The sequence below is a fragment of the Coregonus lavaretus genome (assembly GCF_964263955.1).
Source record: "Coregonus lavaretus genome assembly, contig: HAP1_SCAFFOLD_2517, whole genome shotgun sequence".
NCBI lineage: Eukaryota > Metazoa > Chordata > Actinopteri > Salmoniformes > Salmonidae > Coregonus > Coregonus lavaretus.
The window spans coordinates 3,099-26,832 of record NW_028156534.1 but is presented as its reverse complement, the minus strand read 5'-3'; the positions used below and the strand labels follow the sequence as shown (position 1 = coordinate 26,832).

Here is a 23,734-nt window from a genome sequence, read left to right as displayed (position 1 = left end):
ATGAATTTATAGATGTCAATATGGCCTACAGTGGTGACTGATCTCTCTTTTGAACTCAAATTCAAATTGCTTTATTGACATACATTACTCTCTCTCTCTCTCTCTCTCTCTCTCTCTCTCTCTCTCTCTCTCTCTCTCTCTCTCTCTCTCTCTCTCTCTCTCTTTCTCTCTCTCTGTCATGCAAGGAAAACATACAGGGGTTTCATATGAGCTGGTCCTTCCATAGACCGTCCACACAGCTGGTAGACACTTCACTGCTATCTGAAATCCATCACACAACCTTCAAACATAGGCACTGTACAGTAGTCTACCTAGTTCTGAGTCACAACCAATTCTAACTGGGTGTCTAATTCTGGGCTGTGGCTACAACTACTGTTTTGTCCATCTAGAGGGGTCAAAATACAATTCAAAAGACTTGGTCACACGCTGAGGTGAATCTGAAAGGCAAGTCAAGGGTCCAGTAGCAATGAGAAGATGGCATAGCAGGCTGTAAGGGATAGAACAGACAGTAGGCAGACTGGGTTTAACACGTGACAGAATGGGACCAGTCCTCTACCTTCCAATGTATATGTATTAATGATCACGAGAGCATGGATGGAGCGTTGAGCTGGGAAAATAAACTGAATTCCTGAAAGGAGAAGCACATGTGTGTGTGTGTGGGCGGCAGGGAGGGGGGTTCCCTCTACCTCTCTTCTAACCACCCTCCACCCTCTGTCCCTCCACCTCCGTCCCTTACCTCCCTCAACCCCTCACTCTATCCCTCTTTCTTTCTCACCTCTCTCTCTCCATATTTGTGTTGGCAGGAGGTGGGATGTGACAGACAGCTGGGCAGCGGTGCCAGGGAAGACAACTGCGGTGTGTGTGCCGGCGACGGTTCTACGTGTCGGCTGGTCCGGGGCCAGGCGCTGCCTCACGTCTCACCGGAAGAACGTAGGTACACAACAAGTTCGGCAACGCCTGAAAAAATACACTCTTCCCTCTCTAAGATGACCATACTTCTGCGCTATATCAATATCTTTACACACAGAGGTTGTGAACACACTCTCTGTTGAAAATACATTATCGTCTCGCTCCCTTGTGGCCATAGGTAAATATAATCTCTCTTCATCGCTCTCCCCCAACGAGGTTTACAACTGCTGTGAAAATACACTCTGGTCTCCTTAACTCTCATCTTCTCCCAAGCCCATGTAAATATCCCTCACCAACAAGGTTCACAATGCTCCCTTTTTTCTCTGGCCCTAAATATAGTATCGCCCCCCAACAAGGTTTGCAAACCCTTGTGGAAATACACCAGTCCATCCCATGTCCCTTACGGTCCTCTCAAAATATCTCTCCCCACTTGTCAGGTGTTGGTACTGTACCTCAATCCTTCAAGTCCTGAGCCCTGTCCCAGGTCTGGTCTGGGTTAGTGTTCTGTCTCAGGTCTGGTCTGGGTTAGTGTTCTGTCCCAGGTCTGGTCTGGGTTAGTGTTCTGTCCCAGGTCTGGTCTGGGTTAGTGTTCTGTCCCAGGTCTGGTCTGGGTTAGTGTTCTGTCCCAGGTCTGGCCTGGGTTAGTGTTCTGTCTCAGGTCTGGCCTGGGTTAGTGTTCTGTCTCAGGTCTGGTCTGGGTTAGTGTTCTGTCCCAGGTCTGGTTTGGGTTAGTGTTCTGTCTCAGGTCTGGTCTGGGTTAGTGTTCTGTCTCAGGTCTGGCCTGGGTTAGTGTTCTGTCTCAGGTCTGGTCTGGGTTAGTGTTCTGTCCCAGGTCTGGTTTGGGTTAGTGTTCTGTCTCAGGTCTGGTCTGGGTTAGTGTTCTGTCTCAGGTCTGGTCTGGGTTAGTGTTCTGTCCCAGATCTGGTCTGGGTTAGTGTTCTGTCCCAGGTCTGGTCTGGGATAGTGTTCTGTCCCAGGTCTGGTCTGGGTTAGTGTTCTGTCCCAGGTCTGGTCTGGGTTAGTGTTCTGTCCTAGGTCTGGTCTGGGTTAGTGTTCTGTCCCAGGTCTGGTTTGGGTTAGTGTTCTGTCCCAGATCTGGTCTGGGTTAGTGTTCTGTCCCAGGTCTGGTCTGGGTTAGTGTTCTGTCCCAGGTCTGGTCTGGGTTAGTGTTCTGTCCCAGGTCTGGTCTGGGTTAGTGTTCTGTCCCAGGTCTGGTCTGGATAAGTGTTATGGCCCACAGAGTTTATTTATCAAAGCTGGTATACTACTATGCCATCTGGCTTAGGCTGTCCACAGATGGAGCTTTCCAATGTAAGCTTCAAAATAGAGGCTGATTTTTTAGTGTGGGCTTTTCGTAAAACTTTGTGTGGAGATTAAAATCATGACTGCATTTTGGCTGTCACTATTATGTTTTTTCTGACGTGATAACTGCATTCTTGTTTGCTTGGAGGTGGTTAGGGACATTAAATACCATGCAAAATGGCAATGTTTTTACTAGAAAAATGTGTGGTTTGTGAATTCAATTAAATGTAGTTATTACGTTCCAGTCTGCCAAGCACTGGTTTACTGTACAGGACTGCGATCCATGTTTGAAAGAGTTGAGAAATGTTGACTTGAAGGTCGGCCTTTTCCTGGTAAATTGTTGGCTATTGTTGTCAGCTTCATGGAATACACTACAGGAGTATTTTAGGTCTTGGAGAAATCAAACTTTGAAAAGGTTTCCATTCATTTTGGAATTAGGCATATAGCTGGATCTACACAATAGATGGCATGGAACATCTCAACATTAGACTACTTTTGAGGTGTAAAAAACATCTGACAAACTAGAATTTTGTTAAGATGCTCTTGGCTATTTCCAGTACATTTTAGCATTTCCACACGTCTTTAAAGGTTAATTGAGTAGACATTGGCACCAAACGTATTTGCATACTGAATTTATTGGCCTTCAAGCTGAGGTATTGTATAAAATTCCTCAAATTAACTTGTTTTGACATGCGCTGGAGAGTGGAAATGAACATGGCTCGCTCCCTCAAAAAACATTCATATTAGAAATAACATCAAGTAACCATGTAAATATTTAGATCTGTCTTTTAATTGTTGGTGGGTGTTTACAGTATCTGTCACATACCTATAGTACTGGCCAACGGGCGTTTGGTCAAGCAGTAGTGTAGTGTCTGACTCAACTATAATCCAAGGTTAACTCACTTTGCCAGCTAATTGGAAAACCCCAGAACCTACTGTAGTATTGGGATGTGGCTGTATGAGCTCAAAGTAGTTGAACTAATGGTGACATTGGGTTTGTGCTGTACATTTAGTTGAACTAACGGTGACATTGGGTTTGTACTGTACATTTAGTTGAACTAACAGTGACATTGGGTTTGTACTGTACATTTAGTTGAACTAACAGTGACATTGGGTTTGTACTGTACATTTAGTTGAACTAACAGTGACATTGGGTTTGTACTGTACATTTAGTTGAACTAACAGTGACATTGGGTTTGTGCTGTACATTTAGTTGAACTAACAGTGACATTGGGTTTGTACTGTACATTTAGTTGAACTAACAGTAACATTGGGTATGTACTGTACAGTACAGCTGTAGATGCCTAGGATTATTCAGCACATTTAGGAGGGAAAACACTGCATTCTATGAATCCTCAGCATAGTATTTCCAGTTGACCTCAAAATAACATTTCTATCTATTTTAGATACCCATATTAGGGTTAGTAGTTTTCTAGCTATTTTAAGATTGGTACCCAATACATTATTAGGGCTAGTAGTTTTCCTGACCATGTGACCTGACCAAAAATAATTAGACCATTACTAGGTCCTGGCTGACCCCATTAGACCATTACTAGGTCCTGGCTGACCCCATTAGACCATTACTAGGCCCTGGCTGACCCCATTAGATCATTACTAGGCCCTGGCTGACCCCATTAGACCATTACTAGGCCCTGGCTGACCCCATTAGACCATTACTAGGCCCTGGCTGACCCCATTAGATCATTACTAGGCCCTGGCTGACCCCATTAGACCATTACCCCATTAGATCATTACTAGGTCCTGGCTGACCCCATTAGACCATTACTAGGTCCTGGCTGACCCCATTAGACCATTACTAGGTCCTGGCTGACCCCATTAGACCATTACTAGGTCCTGGCTGACCCCATTAGACCATTAACCCATTAGATCATTACTAGGTCCTGGTTGACCCCATTAGACCATTACTAGACCCTAACCCTAGTTTTGTTTCATCATGTCAAACCCCAGCCATAACTGTCCATATATCATATTATTATTATTACCATGAGCCACAGTAAATACATATGTCTATATTGTCTAGAAGCCTTCTGTTCTCCTAATACCAGCACAAGGCTGTCTTTGTAGCTGCCCACTAATAGGGACGAAGCTGAGCCTTATACAGTGGAAAGAGACATTTATATTGTTGTTGGACAGCGTCAGTCGTCAGCATTCGCTCTGCCCGGGTCTGCCAGTCGCACTTAAGTCACTTCTCCTCTTCCAAGAATTCCCCCTCGCTCGGAACAAAGCGCTCAAACAGTTGGAGTCCGAGTTCCCGACAAAGAAGTACTGGGACTTTTGTTTCGACGGGCAGAGTTAGACGTTTTCACAGCATCATGCTTGTTCCTTTTAAGAGGTTGTTTGACCGAATCTCAGGGTAACTCAATCCAAGCGCGTTATGTTCTCTCTAATAAAGAGCGTCTCGCCAATAATTCACAGTGGGTCGCAATGATATGTAGGCTACCTCCAGGTCCCATTGAGAAGCTGGCAGAGGAGAGCAGAGCACTCTGACGGTAATCAGATTGTTGAGGAGCCTCTCCTGCTTCTCCATTTATTTCTCTACTCACTCTTTTTATACTCCATCTCTCTCTCTCTCTCTCTCTCTCTCTCCTCTCTCTCTCTCTCTCTCTCTCTCTCTCTCTCTCTCTCTCTCTCTCTCTCTCTCTCTCTCTCTCTCTCTCGTCTCCCTCTTTTTCTTTGTCTTGCTTTGTCTCTCTCTCTCCATCTATCTCTCCTTCTCCACCTTTCCTTTTTCCTTATATTTTCTCTTCTCTCTCTACCCCCTCCATCTCTCTCCCCATTAGCTTCCTCTACCTCTGTAGTAGTTTGGGCGCTACAGGCCCTTATTTTTCTGGATGATGGTCCAGGGCACCCGGGGCTAAGCACTCTTGGCCTGTGTGTGTGTGTGTAGGTGTGTGTAGGTGTGTGTGTGTGTAGGTGTGTGTGTGTGTGTAGGTGTGTGTGTGGGCTCGCGTGCGCACGTGCTTGTGAACTTGCGTGCAAGAGTGTATGCATGTATGCATGCATACGTGTGAGTGTATTTGCGAGCATGCGTGTGTGTGTCTGGGCCCTGGGCTCGGGATAGTCATTCTCTCTCCTCTTTATTAATCTACTGTAAAAGCTGCTAATGAGGAGCTGGCAGTTCTGCTTCATTCCTCACAGCTCACTCTGCACACTCACTGCATCAGCATTCCCAACCAAAGGAAAATATAGAAATATGCAGAGAGCGTTTCCAGTCTGATTCGGCCATTGATTTCATTTTCCTTTCAGATTTTGGTTTATCTCTACTCAGCACTGGAAAACAAAACTTCAGAGCAACGTTATGAGTCTGAGTGGAATGTGATATGCCCCAGTGACACACACACACACACACAAACACAGAGAAAGAAAGCATCACATAGCACGTTAGTTTATTGTGATCCTTCATTTATGATTGTGAATGGTGTGTATCAGTCATTGTGTCTGGAATATGCTTAAAGCCAAAGCGCTAGTGCCAGAATTACTCCATTGTATCGGTGAGTCGATGAAAGATTAGTCTAAACCAAGCTTATAACAGAGTACATCCATGTTTCACTGTTCCCTCATTTATTTGGGATTATTCATTTCAGACAATTGAAGAAACTCTGAAAAACTGGAATGGACTTTATTTCCTTACCGTCATACAATTTTAGACTTACCAATTCTCTTTCCATATATCATTATTTTAAGGACTTTGGTGGGAGTCCATCAGGGCTTAATTGTTAAAAGGAGTGTCCCAGTTATGCGTCCCAAATAGCACCCTATTCCCTATATAGTGCACTACCTTTGACCAGGGCCCATAGGGATTTGGTCAATAGTATTGCACTATGTAGGGAATAGGGTGCCATTTGGGATGCAGATCTAGTGCTGCAAGAGGGAAAAGTAGCTTTCTCAAACAGCGGAAAATAGCATTAGCAGTTCTCTATAAACCTCTCGCCTCGTTAGAACAAAAGACTCGCCCCTCTCAGCCACAGGCTTGGAGAACAACGTGTAGTATGAAAAAGGTAAGTGTCTGAAAAGGCAGCACTTTAGCAGGGGAACACATTTAGCACGGGTCCTACTGAAATGAAAGAGGTCTATCTTACACTTATCAGGTTGGATATTGAGGTGGTGTGTGTGTGTGTGTGTGTGTGTGTGTGTGTGTGTGTGTGTGTGTGTGTGTGTGTGTGTGTGTGTGTGTGTGTGTGTGTGTGTGTGTGTGTGTTTGCGTATGTTTTTGTATCTGTCTGCATGTGTGTGAGTTTGGATATTTTTAGCAGTACATGACATAAAACACAGTGACATTTTAGGAGACGTGGATGTGGTCATTACTACTTCACTGCAGCGCACTAAAACATACAGTGCATTCGGACATTATTCAGACCCCTTCCTTTTTCCACATACAGTCACATTGTTCTTCATCAATCTACACACAATACCCCATACTGACAAAGTGAAAACAGGTTTTTAGAAATTGTTGCACATTTATTACAAATAAAAAACAGAAATACCTTATTTACATAAGTATTCAGACCCTTTGCTATGAGACTCGAAATTGAGCTCAGGTGCATCCTGTTTCCATTGATCATCCTTCTACAACTTGATTGGAGTCAGCCTGTGGTAAATTCAATTGATTGGACATGATTTGGAAAGGTACACACCTGTCTATATAAGATCCCACAGTTGACAGTGCATGTCAGAGCAAAAACCAAGCCATGAGGTCAAAGGAATTGTCTGTAGAGCTCTGAGACAGGATTGTGTCGAGGCACAGATCTGGGGATGGGTACCAAAAAAATTCTGCAGCATTGAAGGTCCCCAAGAACACAGTGTCCTCCGTCATTCTTAAATGGAAGAAGTTTGGAACCACCAATACTCTTCCTAGAGCTGACCGCCTGGCCAAACTGAGCAATCGGGGGAGAAGGGCCTTGGTCAGGGAGGTGACCAAGAACCCTATGGTCACTCTGACAGAGCTCCAGAGTTCCTCTGTGGAGATGGGAGAACCTTCCAGAAGGACACCCATCTCTGCAGCACTCTACCAATCAAGCCTTTATGGTAGAGTGGCCAAACGGAAGCCACTCCTCAGTAAAAGGCACATGACAGACCGCTTGGAGTTTGCCAAAAGGCACCTAAAGGATTCTCAGACCCTGAGAAACAAGATTCTCTGGTCTGATGACTCTAAGATTGAACTCTTTGGCCTGAATGCTAAGCGTCACACCTGGAGGAAACCTGGCACCATCCCTACGGTGAAGCATGGTGGTGGCTGCATCATGGGGATGTTTTTCAGCGGCAGGGACTGGGAGACTAGTCAGGATCGAGGCAAAGATGAACAGAGCAAAGTACAGAGAGATCCTTGATGAAATCCTGCTCCAGAGCGCTCAGGACCTCAGACGGGTGAACGTTCACCTTCCAACAGGACAACAACCCTAAGCACACAGCCAAGACAACGCAGGAGTGGCTTCGGGACAAGTCTCTGAATGTCCTTGAGTGGCCCAGCCAGAGCCCGGACTTGAACCAAATCGAACATCTCTGGTGAGACCGGAAAATAGCTGTGCAGTGACACTCCCCATCCAACCTGACAGAGCTTGAGAGGATCTGCAGAGAAGAATGGGAGAAACTCCCCAAATACAGGTGTGCCAAGCTTGTAGCGTCATACCCAAGAAGACTGGAGGGTGTAATCGCTGCCAAAGGTGGTTCAACAAAGTACTGAGTAAAGGGTCTGAATACTTATGTAAATGTAATATTTCAGTTTTTAATTTGTTATAAATTTGCAAAAATGTCTAAAAACAGTTTTTGCTTTGTCGAGGGGTCAGAATACTTTCAGAATGCACTGTATATTCTGCTGTATTTAATGATTGGTTTACAGCATGGTTTATATGTGTGCACCAAGCATCTCAGAGTTGGAGTGCTGATCTAGGATCAGTTTTGCCTTTTAGATCAGAATGAATAAGATTACATGGAGAGGGGGGACCTGGTCCTAGATCAGCACTCCTACCCCTACTGAAACGTGTGATACATAAGGATCAAAGTCAGTGGGAGTGTTCTGTTAGCGATAATTATTCCCTTTCTAACCCCTGTCACTATTGCAGGTTGACGTTTATTATCATGAATATTGCTCTGGAGGCAGAACTAAGCGATTTCGACTAGATGCAAAGTCAAAATTGTCTATATCGTAAAGATTCATGAAAACAACTATTTGCTTTTTGGTCTTCATTTAAGGCTGGGTTAGGCATTAGAGTTAGCAGTGTAGTTAAGGTTATGGTTATGGTTAAAATCAGATTTTAGGACTTTGTGGCTTAGTGACCACTCTGCAGAGCTGCCTCCTGTACATGAGTCATCCCAATAAATGCCAACCTGCGTCAGTATTAGTGAGGGTCACAGCACTTACAGAGGTCGAGGACAATGGAGAAAGAGTTGGGAAGAACCATGGAGGAAAGGTTCACACACACACACACACACACACAGACACACACACACAGACACACACACACACTGTGTCACTTGTACTGTACCTGTGAGAGGTTGACAGTATAGAGAAACTGGGTGGGCTTGGAGGGGGTTAACGTGACTGTCACAAGGTGTTTCTACAGTAGATATCAGATGTTATCACCTGGTTTATCTCTACTCAGCACTGGAAAACTAAACCTCAGAGCAACGCTGTGAGTGGAATGTGATATGCCCCAGTGACACACACACACGCACGGACAAACACACATACACACACACACGCACACGCATGTGCACACACACACACACACGCACACACGCACACACATACACACACACACACGCATGTGCACACACACACACACACACACACACACAGACACACACACACACACACACACACACACACACATACACACACACACACACACACACACACACACACACACACACACACACACACACACACAAACCCTTCTTGCCTGACCTCATATTTGACTGCTGTAGATATGTTGTTGTTCTTCTGTTTTCACATTAACACATTTAGAATTGGCACATTGTTGCAGACTGTGGACTGCGGAAGGAGAAATATGGGTTATCATTTTTCCTCCCTGGTTTGTGAGCTCATAGATTCCATGTTGCTCCTTGGAAGAACATTCCTTATCACAGTCTTTGTCTGCGTCCCAAATGGTACCCCATTCCTATAAATAGTACACTGCTTTTGACCAGGGCCCTTAGGGTGTCATTTGGGACTCAAATTCTGACAATGCTTTTACTGTCCAACAGTTACTCCAGGTTTTTCAACCCTGTGACTCTAGATACATTACAGATACATTATTTAATTCCACTTTGAAACTAAATTGTTTCGACACAGTGCTATTTGACCTCATAAAATTCGTTGTCATAGTGTTTTTTTTACATCGACTGTATGCTTAAGTGGTCTCACCAACCCCCTTCGTTGATAAGACACTGAAGGTCAGTATGATCTGACAACTGAAGTAGAACTCCTACATTCCGGCTGTGTCCCAAATGGCACCCTATTCCCTACATAGGGCAATACTTTTGACCAGAGCCCTATTGGGCCCCTGTCAAAGGTAGTGCACTATATAGGGAATAGGGTGCCATTTAGGACAGGCCCCAACTTTATTTACTGAGGTTCATGTTCGTGGTGAGATCTGAAGCCAAAAGGAGTTCAGTATACAAATCAACTAAAACAGGGAGGAAACAGTCATGCCAGCTCGATATTAAGAACAGGAAATGTTTTAGATCGCTTCATTTGTTTACCCTAAAAAGAAAAAGAAACCTGCACACTGCTCTTGCTCGTATCACATACAAGCTTTTTTTATTTTCTCCCTTTATCAATGCTTACATGTTGGCCCATTGGCCTTCGTCATCTGAAGAAAGCCAAGAGGGAGACACGTGAGCTTTCATGTATTGTGTTGACATCGTTGTGTATTGTGAGGACATTTGGGGAATTGTGGAAACATTTTGGCATTTGATGAGTAGTTTAAATAAAATCTCCTTTGTCCTAAAGCTGTGAAGACAGTGCTGGAAGTCCCCTTGGGAAGCAGGAGTCTGAGAGTCAGCGCCAAAGGACCCGACCTCATAGGTGAGTTTTACACTGTTCTAGGGGCCTGTCCAACCTGTACAGACACACACACACACACACACACACACACATTCACACGCACACACACACACAAACAACCACACACACTTTCTCTTGGTCTCTCTTTCTCTCTAAACATCTGGGCTACCAAATGTTCTTCTGGCAGCTGATCAGTGCTAGTGATTTATAGAGGAAGTCATCACGTTATGTCTTACTCTGCCCAGCGCTTTGAGAATCACATACCACACTGACAACGCTCAGCTGAAATATAGATGTGTTTAACCTATGGGCCACTTTGATATGTGTGCGCACACACACACAGGTAGAAACTCAAACACACACATGCAGGTAGAGACGCAGACACGCACACACATGCGCGAAGAAACACACACACACGTCATGCTTTGCCATTCAGGAATGTTCAGAGATTCCAGAATGTTCCATTGAGGTTCTAGAAAGCAGTGCTAATAGAGGAAGGGAGTGAGAGAGAAAGAGAGAGACAGAGTTCTCTCCTTCTCTCCTCTCTGTTGGCTTGTGTTGGGAGCTCATGCATTTCAGATTTATGGGATGTGTTTCCTGTGTGTGATCGCTGCCAGTGTGTGTGTGTGTGCGTGTGCGTGCGTGTGTGCGTGTCTCTGATTCCACAGGAGACATGGCTAACTCCAGCTGCCTCGTTGGTGGCCAACATCATAATACACCCCTAGAACTCCACAGGTTTAAGTGGATGTGTGTTTTGTCAGATGTTTCAAAACAAGGGTTTGGAGTGACCTTCGAATTACTTTAGCAGATCGTTTATCAACTATCAGGAGACTAGCGAGGCCGATGTGGAAATGGAAAAAAGAACAGTGATGTAAAAAAGCAGAAAATGAGAAAAAACCTAGTAAAGGAGAACAGAGGAAAAGCTGATTTGAGAAATGTAAAGCCTCTGGAACTGAGCTTCAAGTTCACAAACTCCACTGAAACTAAATATTGTCAGGAGCGGTTTGAGGGAAGTGGTATCTTATTTTTACCTGTGGTCTTTTCTTAAAAGTCTATTTGGCTTACAAATGGCTTCTTTTCATGATATGGCAAAGGGCTACGTTGTGGTTAATTATTTCAAGTTGCGAAATTCCAAATTCTCATCTGTGATGTACTGTATAATTGATGTTGAAAATACATTAAACACGCCTGGGCCTTTCCAGAAACATTTGTTGAACGCGAATCGAGAGTTTGTTGAAATGTTAGTGATTCCATTAATCTCTAACGTAAAACATTGTTTTGGGAAGACATTTGAATCTTCCCCCTCATAAAATACTTTGTGAGAGAAACACATATGTTAGAGAAAGACAAATAAAGAGAGAGAGAGGGGGATGACAAGAAGAAAGGCCGATGCTGTGCCGTGGGACAGCTGAAAATGATTATGTCTCTACGAGAAAATGACTCTATCAAATTCTCAGTTTATTTTCTCCCACTCCCACTCAGTTGTTTGGCCAATAGACATTCAAAGAGTCACACATCAATGACTGTCATTGGAGACAATGAAGTCTCCATTGTTAAATCTTTTTACTATTAAACTGTTAGCATCGTGACCTTTATCTTAACCTTGGTGTATTGGGCCCATATTCATAAAGCGTATCAGAGTTAGAGTGCTGATCTAGGATCAGGTCCCCTCTGTCCATATAAATCTTATACATTATGATCTAAAAGGAAAAACTGATCCCAGCATGCGTACTCTGATATGCTTTATGAATATGGGCACTGGTCCGTTCATGTATACACTACCAGTCAAAAGTTTGGACATACCTACTCATTCAAGGGTTTTTCTTTATTTTTACTATTTTTTGCATTGTAGAATAAAAGTGAAGACATCAAAACTATGAAATAACACATATGGAATCATGTAGTAACCAAAAAAGTGTTAAACAAATCAAAATATATTTTATATTTGAGATTCTTCATAGTAGCCACCCTTTGCCTTGATGACAGCTTTGCACACTCTTGGCATTCTCTCAACCAGCTTCACCTGGAATGCTTTTCCAACAGTCTTGAAGGAGTTCCCACATATGGTGAGCATTTGTTGGCTGCTTTTCCTTCACTTAGCCGTCCGACTCATCCCAAACCATCTCAATTGGGTTGAGGTCAGGGGATTGTGGAAGCCAGGTCATCTGATGCAGCACTCCATCACACTCCTTCTTGGTAAAATAGCCCTTACACAGCCTGGAGGTGTGTTTTGGGTCATTGTCCTGTTGAAAGACAAATTATAGTCCCACTAAGCCCAAACCAGATGGGATCGCTGCAGAATGCTGTGGTAGCCATGCTGGTTAAGTGTGTCTTGAATTCTAAATAAATCACAGACAGTGTCACCAGCAAAGCACCCCCACACCATAACACCTCCTCCTCCATGCTTTACGGTGGGAATACACATGCGGAGATCATCCGTTCACCCACAACGCGTCTCACAAAGACACGGCGGTTGGAACCATAAATCTCCAATTTGGACTCCAGACCAAAGGACAAATTTCCACCGGTCTAATGTCCATTGCTCGTGTTTCTTGGCCCAAGCAGGTCTCCTCTTCTCATTGGTGTCCTTTAGTAGTGATTTCTTTGCAGCAATTCGACCATGAAGGCGTGATTCACACAGTCCCCTCTGAACAGTTGATGTTGAGATGTGTCTGTTACTTGAACTCTGTGAAGCATTTATTTGGGCTGCAATTTCTGAGGCTGGTAACTCTAATGAACTTATCATCTGCAGCAGAGGTAACTCTGGGTCTTCCATTCCTATGGCGGTCCTCATGAGAGCCAGTTTCATCATAGCGCTTGATGGTTTTTGCGACTGCACTTGAAGAAACGTTCATTGTTCTTGAAATGTTTTGTATTGTCTGACCTTCATGTCTTAAAGTAATGATGGACTGTCATTTCTCTTTGCTTATTTGAGCTGTTCTTGCCATAATATGGACTTGGTCTTTTACCAAATAGGGCTATCTTCTGTATATCCCCCCTACCTTGTCACAACACAACTGATTGGCTCAAATGCATTAAGAAGGAAAGAAATTCCACAAATTAACTTTTAAGAAGGCCCACCTGTTAATTGAAATGCATTCCAGGTGACTACCTCATGAAGCTGGTTGAGAGAATGCCAAGAGTGTGCAAAGCTGTCATCAAGGCAAAGTGTGGTTATTTGAAGAATCTCAAATATAAAATATTGTTTGATTTGTTTAACACTTTTTTGGTTACTACATGATTCCAAATGTGTTATTATTATACAATGTAGAAAATAGTACAAATACAGAAAAACCCTGGAATGAGTAGGTGTGTCCAAACTTTTGACTGGTACTGTAGGTGGGAATCATGAGATACTTTCTGCACCATGAGATCATGAGCTGAGCATGTGTGTGAGCGCATGCAGAAACACACACAAACACACACACACACACACACACACACACACACACACACACACACAGCAAACAGTGTTAACTCTCTGAGCTGAAGGTTAGACGTCACTGCAGCAGCTTAACTACCTTCATCTGTGTTCAGGTTTCAGACAAGACAAAACCACTCTTAGTGATCTACATCAACAACGTTAGGAACTTGGTACTGCTGATGGATTTTGTTAATCCAGATTTACCTCATTATGTCTTTGTGTGTGTCTCTCCCCCTCCCTCTCTCACTCTGTTTATCTCTCCACCCTCTCTCTCTCTCTCTCTCTCTCTCTCTCTCTCTCTCTCTCTCTCTCTCTCTCTCTCTCTCTCTCTCTTTCCCCCTCCCTCGCTCTCTCTCCCCTTCCTCCATATCTCTCCCTCTCTCTGTCTGTCTCCCCCTCTCCCTTTCTCTCTCCCCCGCTCTCTCTCGCTCTCTCTCCCCCTCCCTCTCTCACTCTGTTTATCTCCCCCCCCTCTCTCTCTCTCTCCCTCTCTCTCTCCCCTCCCTCTCTCCCCTCCCTCTCTGTGTATCTCCCCACCCTCCCTCTCTCTCTCTCCATCGATCTCTCCCCCCTCTATCTCATTCTTGTTCTCTCTCTCTCTCTCTCTCTCTCTCTCTCTCTCTCTCTCTCTCTCTCTCTCTCTCTCTCTCTCTCTCTCTCTCTCTCTCTCTCTCTCTCTCTCTCTCTCTCTCTCTCTCTCTCTCTCTCTCTCTCTCTCTCTCTCTCTCTCTCTCTCTCTCTCTCTCTCTCTCTCTCTCCTGCAGTAATCGAGGCCCAGTCTCTGCAGGGTCATAGAGAGGAGCACAGTCTGGTCTCTCCGGGTTCCTACCTCATCGGCAATACCACCGTGGACTACCAGAAAGGGACAGACAGACAGACGCTCAGGACACAAGGACCTCTGGGAGCTGATTACATCATCAAGGTGACACGAGGAAGAGGCGCTGAGTCAGTGGCCTGGAGGCAAATGTTAATCCTACCTACAGATCTAGGATCAGATTAACCCATCTCCAGTCATGATCTTAACATAAGGGGGATGAAACATATCTGATCCTGTATCAGTAGTTATAAGGGAAATGTCTACCTACATCATGCACAAGGGAAACGTCTACCTACATCATTTATAAGGGAAACGTCTACCTACATCATTCATAAGGGAAACGTCTATCTACATCATTCATAAGGGAAACGTCTACCTACATCATTCACAAGGGAAACGTCTACCTACATCATTCATAAGGGAAACGTCTACCTACATCATTCACAAGGGAAACGTCTACCTACATCATTCATAAGGGAAACGTCTACCTACATCATTCACAAGGGAAACGTCTACCTACATCATTTATAAGGGAAACGTCTACCTACATCATTCATAAGGGAAACGTCTACCTACATCATTTATAAGGGAAACGTCTACCTACATCATTCATAAGGGAAACGTCTACCTACATCATTCACAAGGGAAACGTCTACCTACATCATTTATAAGGGAAACGTCTACATACATCATTCATAAGGGAAATGTCTACCTACATCATTCATAAGTGAAACGTCTACCTACATCATTCACAAGGGAAACGTCTACCTACATCATGCACAAGGGAAACGTCTACCTACATCATTTATAAGGGAAACGTCTACCTACATCATTTATAAGGGAAACGTCTACCTATATCATTCATAAGGGAAACGTCTACCTACATCATTCACAAGGGAAACGTCTACCTATATCATTCATAAGGGAAACGTCTACCTACATCATTCACAAGGGAAACGTCTACCTACATCATTCATAAGGGAAACGTCTACCTACATCATTCATAAGGGAAACGTCTACCTACATCATTCACAAGGGAAACGTCCACCTACATCATTCATAAGGGAAACGTCTACCTACATCATTCATAAGGGAAACGTCTACCTACATCATTCACAAGGGAAACGTCTACCTACATCATTCAAGAGTTATTTCTCTATTTCTCTCATGATTCTGACAGTCTTTTTGTGTTGTTAGATGTTGTAATCTGAGTAACCCCATCTATATTGTTTTTTACATCCACTCATGTCAGAATACTGAACAGATTGATGACCATTTTGTAGAGAAAGCCCTTGCCAATACATACACATTGTATGTTAGTGCAGTATGCTGATTACACCCACAAAGTAAGGTTGCGTCCCAAATCACACCCTATTCCCTTTGTAGTGCACTACCTTTGACCTAGTGCGCTTTGAAGTAGTGCACTTTGTAGGTGCCATTTTGGACACCACCTAAGATCTCTCCCATGTCATTGAGGTTATCAAAGCATTGCACAAACATGACACGACTCCCATGTCTGTGGCAATAAAACACAGCGTGCCATGGCTCTCCTAAAGATCATCATCATCATCATTAGCATTATCTTCATCATCATCATCGTCATAGACTGAAAATCAGGCCCTGTGTGTATTCCACAGCAAACACTACTATATAGGCCTAGGCTGCGTGCCAAATGGCACCCTATTCCGTTTATAGTCCACAACTTTTTAAATGAGTGCACTATATAGGTAAAAGGGTGCCACTTGGATCCGGGCCGCTGTCTTTCCCATGGAACCAATGACATAATGACATTATGTAGGATTTGGACCGGGGCCTAGAGCGCCGGCGACGTAAATTAACTACACATTATCCACATCACAAATGTTTAGTTTAGAAAATAAGTTCTGCTTTCATCTGATGTTAGAAAATCCTTGTTTATTCAATGTGATTATTAATGTTGAAATCATTCATTTATATAGAGGGATACTAGAAGGAAGTGTGGTCCAAATTCTTGATTGCGAAACATTCTTCAGATGAATGTTCTGTATGAAATGAGGATTGGGCTGTTTTGAGTTGGCACCAGAGTCTGTTCAGACATTGAGTTTTACGACTTCATACAGTGAGTTCTAAGGGCAGATCTTTTAAAACATGTCTAGATCTCTAGACATCTTTTGATATCGATGTGTGAGTGCGTGCGTGTGTGTGTGCATGCGTGTGTGCGCGTGATTGATGTTTACATATCTTGCATTACCCATCTCATATGTATATACTGTATTCTATACTATCTATTGCATCTTAGCCTATGCCACTCTGATAATGACATTCCTTTACTTAGATTTGTGTGTATTAGGTTTTTGTTGTAGAACTGTTAGATATTACTTGCTAGATATTGCTGCACTGTCGGAACTAGAAGCACAAGCATTTCGCTACACTCACAATAACATCTGCTAACCATGTGTATGTGACCAATGCATTTGATTTTATTTGATTGTGTGTATGCGTCTGTGTCTAACAGTGTGTGTTCTCTCCAGGTGAAATATGCTGCTCCCAGGGACACAGTGATCCAGTTCCTGTTCTATCAGCCAATCAGGTACCAGTGGAGAGAGACTGACTTCTTCCCCTGCTCTGTCACCTGTGGAGGAGGTGAGACTGACCCCAGATCAGCCATTAAAGAGACTGTTGTTGCTAGCTAACAAGGCTGGCCCGAGCCTTTTGGGGACCCTAAGCGATCAAAAACCTTTGTGGTCAAGACATTTTAGCGCCACTTGTCTTGGCAGTGGAGAGAAATAATTGCAGTTTAAAGATAATTACACTTCCATTTGAAATGTGTTGCCATGGCGCACAGGGAATTATTGCAGTTTTAAAACAAATTTCATGCAATTCTACTCATTACTACGAAGTTTAGATAGCTGGCTAGACTAACTTACCTAGCAATCTAAAACATTTTAGCTGACATGGGCGTATTGAGTGACTTGCATAACAAGTGGAAAACTTTGATGCACTACCAAATTTCGAAATGGAACCTTGTGTATTCTACTATTCTAACTCTCAACAGTAAGTTGAGAACCAACTGAGTTCCTAGCAGTCGTGGGGCCCTAAGCAGACGCTTATGTCGCTTATTGGCTGTGCCAGCACTGAAGCTTTATGACTGAACCCAGATCAGCTTTTATAGAGACTGTTGAAGCCAGCTATTAGCTTAAGCATTATGACTGAACCCAGATGATTCTTATAGAGACTGTTCTTGTTGCCAACAATAGCTTTGACTGAACCCAGATCAGCTCTTATAGAGACTGTTGAAGCTAGCTATTAGTTAAAGCATTATGATTGAACCCAGATAATTCTTATAGAGACTGTTATTGTTGCCAACTAAAGCTTTGTGACTGAACCCAGATCAGCTCTAATAGAGACTGTTGAAGCCAGCTATTAGCTAAAGCATTATGACTGAACCCAGATAATTCTTATAGAGACTGTTATTGTTGCCAACTAAAGCTTTGTGACTGAACCCAGATCAGCTCTTATAGAGACTGTAGTTGTTAGCTAAAGCATTATGACTGTACCCAGATCAGCCTTTCTGAGGGCTGATCATAGCACTTCTATAGAGATTTTCATCAGTTCTCAAAGCTGGTGATGAGGCTTGAGATATGATTGAACAAAACGTTAGCCTATTATTAACCAAACGTTTATCCAATGTTCGTTTTCTATTTCATACATGAAATACATTTTTTGGTTACGTTTTGGTTGCTGTATCATGACACAATGCATCCGACTATGAATAACCCAACGTGTCTGTGTTTTAGTGCTTTCGTTTCATACTCACACAGGAGACATTGAGCCAAACATTTGAAGGGCCCAAAATGAACCCATTACCCACCAAATGTTAGTCCAATGTTTGCCTTCTATCCTATTCATTGCTGACCTTGAGTGTTTGTGCCTGTTGCCAGGTTACCAGCTGAACTCAGCAGAGTGCACAGACATCAGGTCCAGTCAGGTGTTACCAGAGCACCACTGTAACAGCTACCCTGAGAACACCAAACCCACACCCAAACTCAAGGAGTGCAACATGGACCTCTGTCCTGAGAGGCACGTACATGTACCAATCATAATGGTTGCCCTATGGGCCCTGGTCAAAAGCAGTGCACCATATAGAATTGGGAGCCATTTGTGCATTTGAAGGCTGTATAGGAAACATGGTTCCTCTAAATGGTCATGGTGACATAGCGCTGTCTTCCTGTTTCTCCTCTCTAGTGATGGCTTCATAGAGGTGATGCCTTATGACCACTTTCAGCCTCTGCCACGGTGAGTGACCATCATTCTTTCCTTCTTCTATGGTCCCTCTACTACTCTGCATTACTGCACTACTACTGTAGTAAGTTAAATAAGTAGGCTTGCACGCGTCTTGGCTTGTGTGAGCCGGAACAGCTCATAGGAGCAGGAGCCCATCTCCTGTTTCTGTAGCGTGAGGTAGTACAGCTCCTGGACAGGACACTAGTCTATCACAGAGCCTGTATTACTGTAGTACACCTCCTGGACAGGACACTAGTCTATCACAGAGCCTGTATTACTGTAGTACACCTCCTGGACAGGACACTAGTCTATCACAGGGCCTGTATTACTGTAGTACACCTCCTGGACAGGACACTAGTCTATCACAGAGCCTGTATTACTGCAGTACACCTCCTGGACAGGACACTAGTCTATCACAGGGCCTGTATTACTGTAGTACAGCTCCTGGACAGGACACTAGTCTATCACAGGGCCTGTATTCCTGCAGTACAGCTCCTGGACAGGACACTAGTCTATCACAGGGCCTGTATTCCTGCAGTACAGCTCCTGGACAGGACACTAGTCTATCACAGAGCCTGTATTACTGTAGTACAGCTCCTGGACAGGACACTAGTCTATCACAGAGCCTGTATTACTGTAGTACAGCCCCTGGACAGGACACTAGTCTATCACAGAGCCTGTATTCCTGCAGTACAGCTCCTGGACAGGACACTAGTCTATCACAGAGCCTGTATTACTGTAGTACAGCCCCTGGACAGGACACTAGTCTATCACAGAGCCTGTATTACTGTAGTACAGCCCCTGGACAGGACACTAGTCTATCACAGAGCCTGTATTCCTGCAGTACAGCTCCTGGACAGGACACTAGTCTATCACAGAGCCTGTATTACTGTAGTACAGCCCCTGGACAGGACACTAGTCTATCACAGAGCCTGTATTACTGTAGTACAGCCCCTGGACAGGACACTAGTCTATCACAGGGCCTGTATTCCTGCAGTACAGCTCCTGGACAGGACACTAGTCTATCACAGGGCCTGTATTACTGTAGTACAGCTCCTGGACAGGACACTAGTCTATCACAGGGACTGTACTACTGCAGTACAATGTCATTATTATTACTGCAAGTAACAGAGAGGACATGTCAAACATCTTCTGAGCATATATATTATTCCTACATCTTTGTGTGGTTACAATTACATCTCCTCCTATTCAATATGCCCCTGTGTTCTGTGTTATGCATATGCTATGTCACTGAATTAAGTGTTTCAGAGAGTCACAACCATGTAATAGCTCTGTGTTAGCTATGCCTATGCTATGTCACCATAAAACCTCATGGAGAGCAAAAGCATCGTACAGCTCTGTGTTAGCTACTAATATGCTATGTCACTGAATGAAGCATCATAAAGAGTCATAAGCATCTTATTGCTGTTTCTCCCCTGTTTCTCCCCAGGTGGGAGCAGGGTCCCTGGACGGAGTGTTCTGTGTCGTGTGGGGAGAGCGGCGGGCTGCAGGAGCGCAGCGTGGTGTGTGTTGAGGACGACACCCACGGACAGATCACTCAGGTGGAGGAGTGGAAGTGCACACACTCCCCTCGGCCAATCACGCAGCAGAGCTGCAACAGCTTCACCTGCCCACAGTGGGTTGCCATGGAGTGGTCCCAGGTGAGCTATCAAGTAAAAACATCTAATCAACGTTTATTGGTCGCGTACACAGTTTAGCAGGTGTTATAGTAGGTGCAGCGAAATGCTTATGTTACAAACTCCAACTCCACCCTCTGGAGAGCCATGCGGTTGTAGGCGGAGCAGTTGCCGTACCAGGTGGTGATGCAGCCCGACAGAATGCGCTCAATGGTGCATCTGTAGATGTCTGTGAGGGTCTTAGGGGCCACACCGAATTTCTTCAGCCACCTGAGGTTGTAGAGGCGCTGTTGTGCCTTCTTCACCACAATGTCGGTGTGGCGAGACCATTTCAGTTTCTCAGTGATGTGCACACCGAAGAACTTGAAGCCACTGCCTCTGTGAATTGGCTACCAAGCCTCTGTAAACTGGCTATGAAGCCTCTATGAACTGGCTATGAGGCCTATATGAACTGGTTATGAGGCATCTATGAACTGACAATGAACTGTCTTTGAGACAGATTGCAAGATATGTCCATAATTTGCTCTTCAGTTTAATTTCAAACTTTCACATACAGCATTAATTCAGCTTTACTGTATATGGTAAGAACAGTATCTTATGTGCACATAACATATAACATTTATATAAAGTCAGTATTACGTTTATTTAAATGAGTGGTTGGTTATAGTGTGTGCTATTGTAACTGTGTGTTTGTGTGTGTTTGTGTGTGTGTACGCGTGCGTGTGTGTGTTTGCGCATGTGTGTGCACGTGTGTGTGTGTTTTGCAGTGCACAGTGACGTGTGGCCGTGGGTTGCGGTACAGAGTGGTCCTGTGTATTGACCACAGGGGGCAGCACACTGGTGGCTGTAACACATCTCTCAAACCACACATCAAAGAAGACTGCCTGGTACCTGTCGCATGCCACAAACCCAGAGGTACAGTATCCACTGTGTCTGTGTTCATGTGTGTGTCTGCCCACTGTCCACATACAGCTAATACTGTCAGCCTCCCCCTGTCCACAAACAGCTAATACTGTCAGCCTCCCCCTGTCCACATACAGCTAATACTGTCAGCCTCCCCCTGTCCACAAACAGCTAATACTGTCAGCCTCCTCCTGTCCACATACAGCTAATACTGTCAGCCTCCCCTGTCCACATACAGCTAATACTGTCAGCCTCCCCCTGTCCACATACAGCTAATACTGTCAGCCTCCTCTTTTCCACATACAGCTAATACTGTCAGCCTCCTCCTGTCTACATACAGCTAAGTCTGTCAGCCTCATCCTGTCCACATACAGCTAGGACTGTCAGCCTCCCCCTGTCTACATACAGCTAAGACTGTCAGCCTCCTCATGTCCACATACAGCTAAGACTGTCAGCCTCCCCCTGTCCACATACAGCTAATACTGTCAGCCTCCCCCTGTCCACATACAGCTAATACTGTCAGCCTCCCCCATCCACATACAGCTAAGACTGTCAGCCCCCCCTGTCCACATACAGCTAAGACTGTCAGCCTCCCCCTGTTTACATACAGCTAATACTGTCAGCCTCCTCTGTCCACATACTGTTATGAGTAAATCTCATTCTGGCAAGCAAATATTTACTCAGCAGACCATTAACTGAAACCATAGGGCTTCATTATCACAGCTAGATATGGCTGAGGGACAGGAGACTGGGGTGTGTGTGTGTATGTGTGTGTGTGTGTGTGTGTGTGTGTGTGTGTGGAGTGTGTGTGTGTGCGGAGTAATGTGGGTTTGGCTCTAGACTTCCAGGCTTCAGTAATGATGGCAGAGAGTCAGAACTGGCATCGTGGTAGACATCTGGAGTAAATGGTGGGTGAAAATATGAGCTTCTTGAGAGAGAAATATGAGCTTTTTAAAAGTGTCCCAGTGAAATAGTAAGGATGATCATTTGGTTGAGAGGAGGATATGTATTGTAAATCAACCTCCCCTCTCTTCTGATTTAGTAGTCTGATGATTGGTTTGGTCGTTTTCATACTGGGGTGAGTCAGGATCAGTCAGGATCAGTCAGGGTCAGTCAGTGTCAGTCAAGGTCAGTCAGGGTCAGTCAGGGTCAGTCAAGGTCAGTCAGGGTGAGTCAGGGTCAGTCAGGATCAGTCAGGGTCAGTCAGGGTCAGTCAAGGTCATTCAGGGTCAGTCAGGGTCAGTCAAGGTCAGTCAGGGTCAGTCAGGGTCAGTCAGGGTCAGTCAGGGCCTTGCACACACACACAGTCCCCTAACCCTAACTAATTATAACCCTAACCCTAAACCTAATCCCTAAGCCTAAAATAGCATTTTTCCTTGTGCGGGCTGGCGAAATGTCCCCACAAGGATAGTAAAGACAGCGAGAGATGTTCCACACCTTGCAGTGTTAACCTAGGCGAACCCTTGTGCCCTTGTGCATGTGTGCATTTCCCCAAGCCCTCTGAAATACGCTATCAGAAAATGGCAGTGGTGGAAAAAGTACCCAATTGTCATACTTGAGTAAAAGTAAAGATAACTTAATATTAAATGACTCAAGTAAAAGTGTAAGTCACCCAGTAAAATCCTACTTGAGTAAAAGTCTAAAAGTATTTGGTTTAAAATATACTTAAGTATCAAAAGTAAAAGTAACTCTACCCACATGTACATATTACCTGAATTACCTCGACTAACCTGTGCCCCCGTACATTGACTCTGTACCGGTACCTCCTGTATATAGCCTCCCTACTGTTATTTTATTTTACTGCTGCTCTTTAATTATTTTAAACAGTAAAATAAAGTACAGATACCCCAAAAAACTACTTAAGTAGTACTTTCAAGTATTTTTTACTTAAGTACTTTACACCCCTGAAAAATGGGTAGATATAAATAAATATGGGAACGTGGCCTAAAACTCTCTTTCCCTGATCTGGAGTCAGTTACTGTACGCAGTGTAAGGCAGCTGACTAACTATGTGTGTTTAATATCTGGTCTAGAGTCAGTTCCTGTGGAGGCCAAGCTGCCCTGGTTAAAGCAAGCCCAGGAGCTGGAAGAACAACGCACCGCTACGGAGGAACCAACGTGAGTAGAGGTACACACACTCAAGTCCACACGGCTTGCGCAAATACACACAGACGCAAGAACACACACACACACATACATACACAAGCCAGGGAACCTAGATGGAAGTCTACTTCTGCCACTCTCTCTCTCTCTCTCTCTCTCTCTCTCTCTCTCTCTCTCTCTCTCTCTCTCTCTCTCTCTCTCTCTCTCTCTCTCTCTCTCTCTCTCTCTCTCTCTCTCTCTCTCTCTCTATATATATATATATATATATATATATATATATATATATATATATATATATATATATGTTTCCAGAACATTCTGAACTCCCATAGACCTATATTATTTGAGCTG

The 23,734-nt window shown here is 44.2% G+C and overlaps 1 protein-coding gene across 1 annotated transcript in view; it reads left to right on the top strand.

Moving 5' to 3' along the window:
* The window catches only part of LOC311126259 (ADAMTS-like protein 3), a gene marked incomplete at both ends in the record, with an annotated part of 36,922 nt that extends 13,520 nt beyond the window's left edge, over positions 1 to 23,402 (top strand). Inside the window, 9 exons of the mRNA XM_084200272.1 lie at positions 804 to 930; positions 10,184 to 10,258; positions 14,426 to 14,583; positions 16,989 to 17,100; positions 18,399 to 18,537; positions 18,703 to 18,753; positions 20,192 to 20,402; positions 21,146 to 21,293; positions 23,314 to 23,402. Of these exons, the coding sequence (XP_084056398.1) occupies positions 804 to 930; positions 10,184 to 10,258; positions 14,426 to 14,583; positions 16,989 to 17,100; positions 18,399 to 18,537; positions 18,703 to 18,753; positions 20,192 to 20,402; positions 21,146 to 21,293; positions 23,314 to 23,402 (1,110 nt within the window). The remainder of the gene's footprint in view (positions 1 to 803; positions 931 to 10,183; positions 10,259 to 14,425; positions 14,584 to 16,988; positions 17,101 to 18,398; positions 18,538 to 18,702; positions 18,754 to 20,191; positions 20,403 to 21,145; positions 21,294 to 23,313) is intronic.
* Between the last annotated feature and the right edge of the window lie 332 nt (positions 23,403 to 23,734).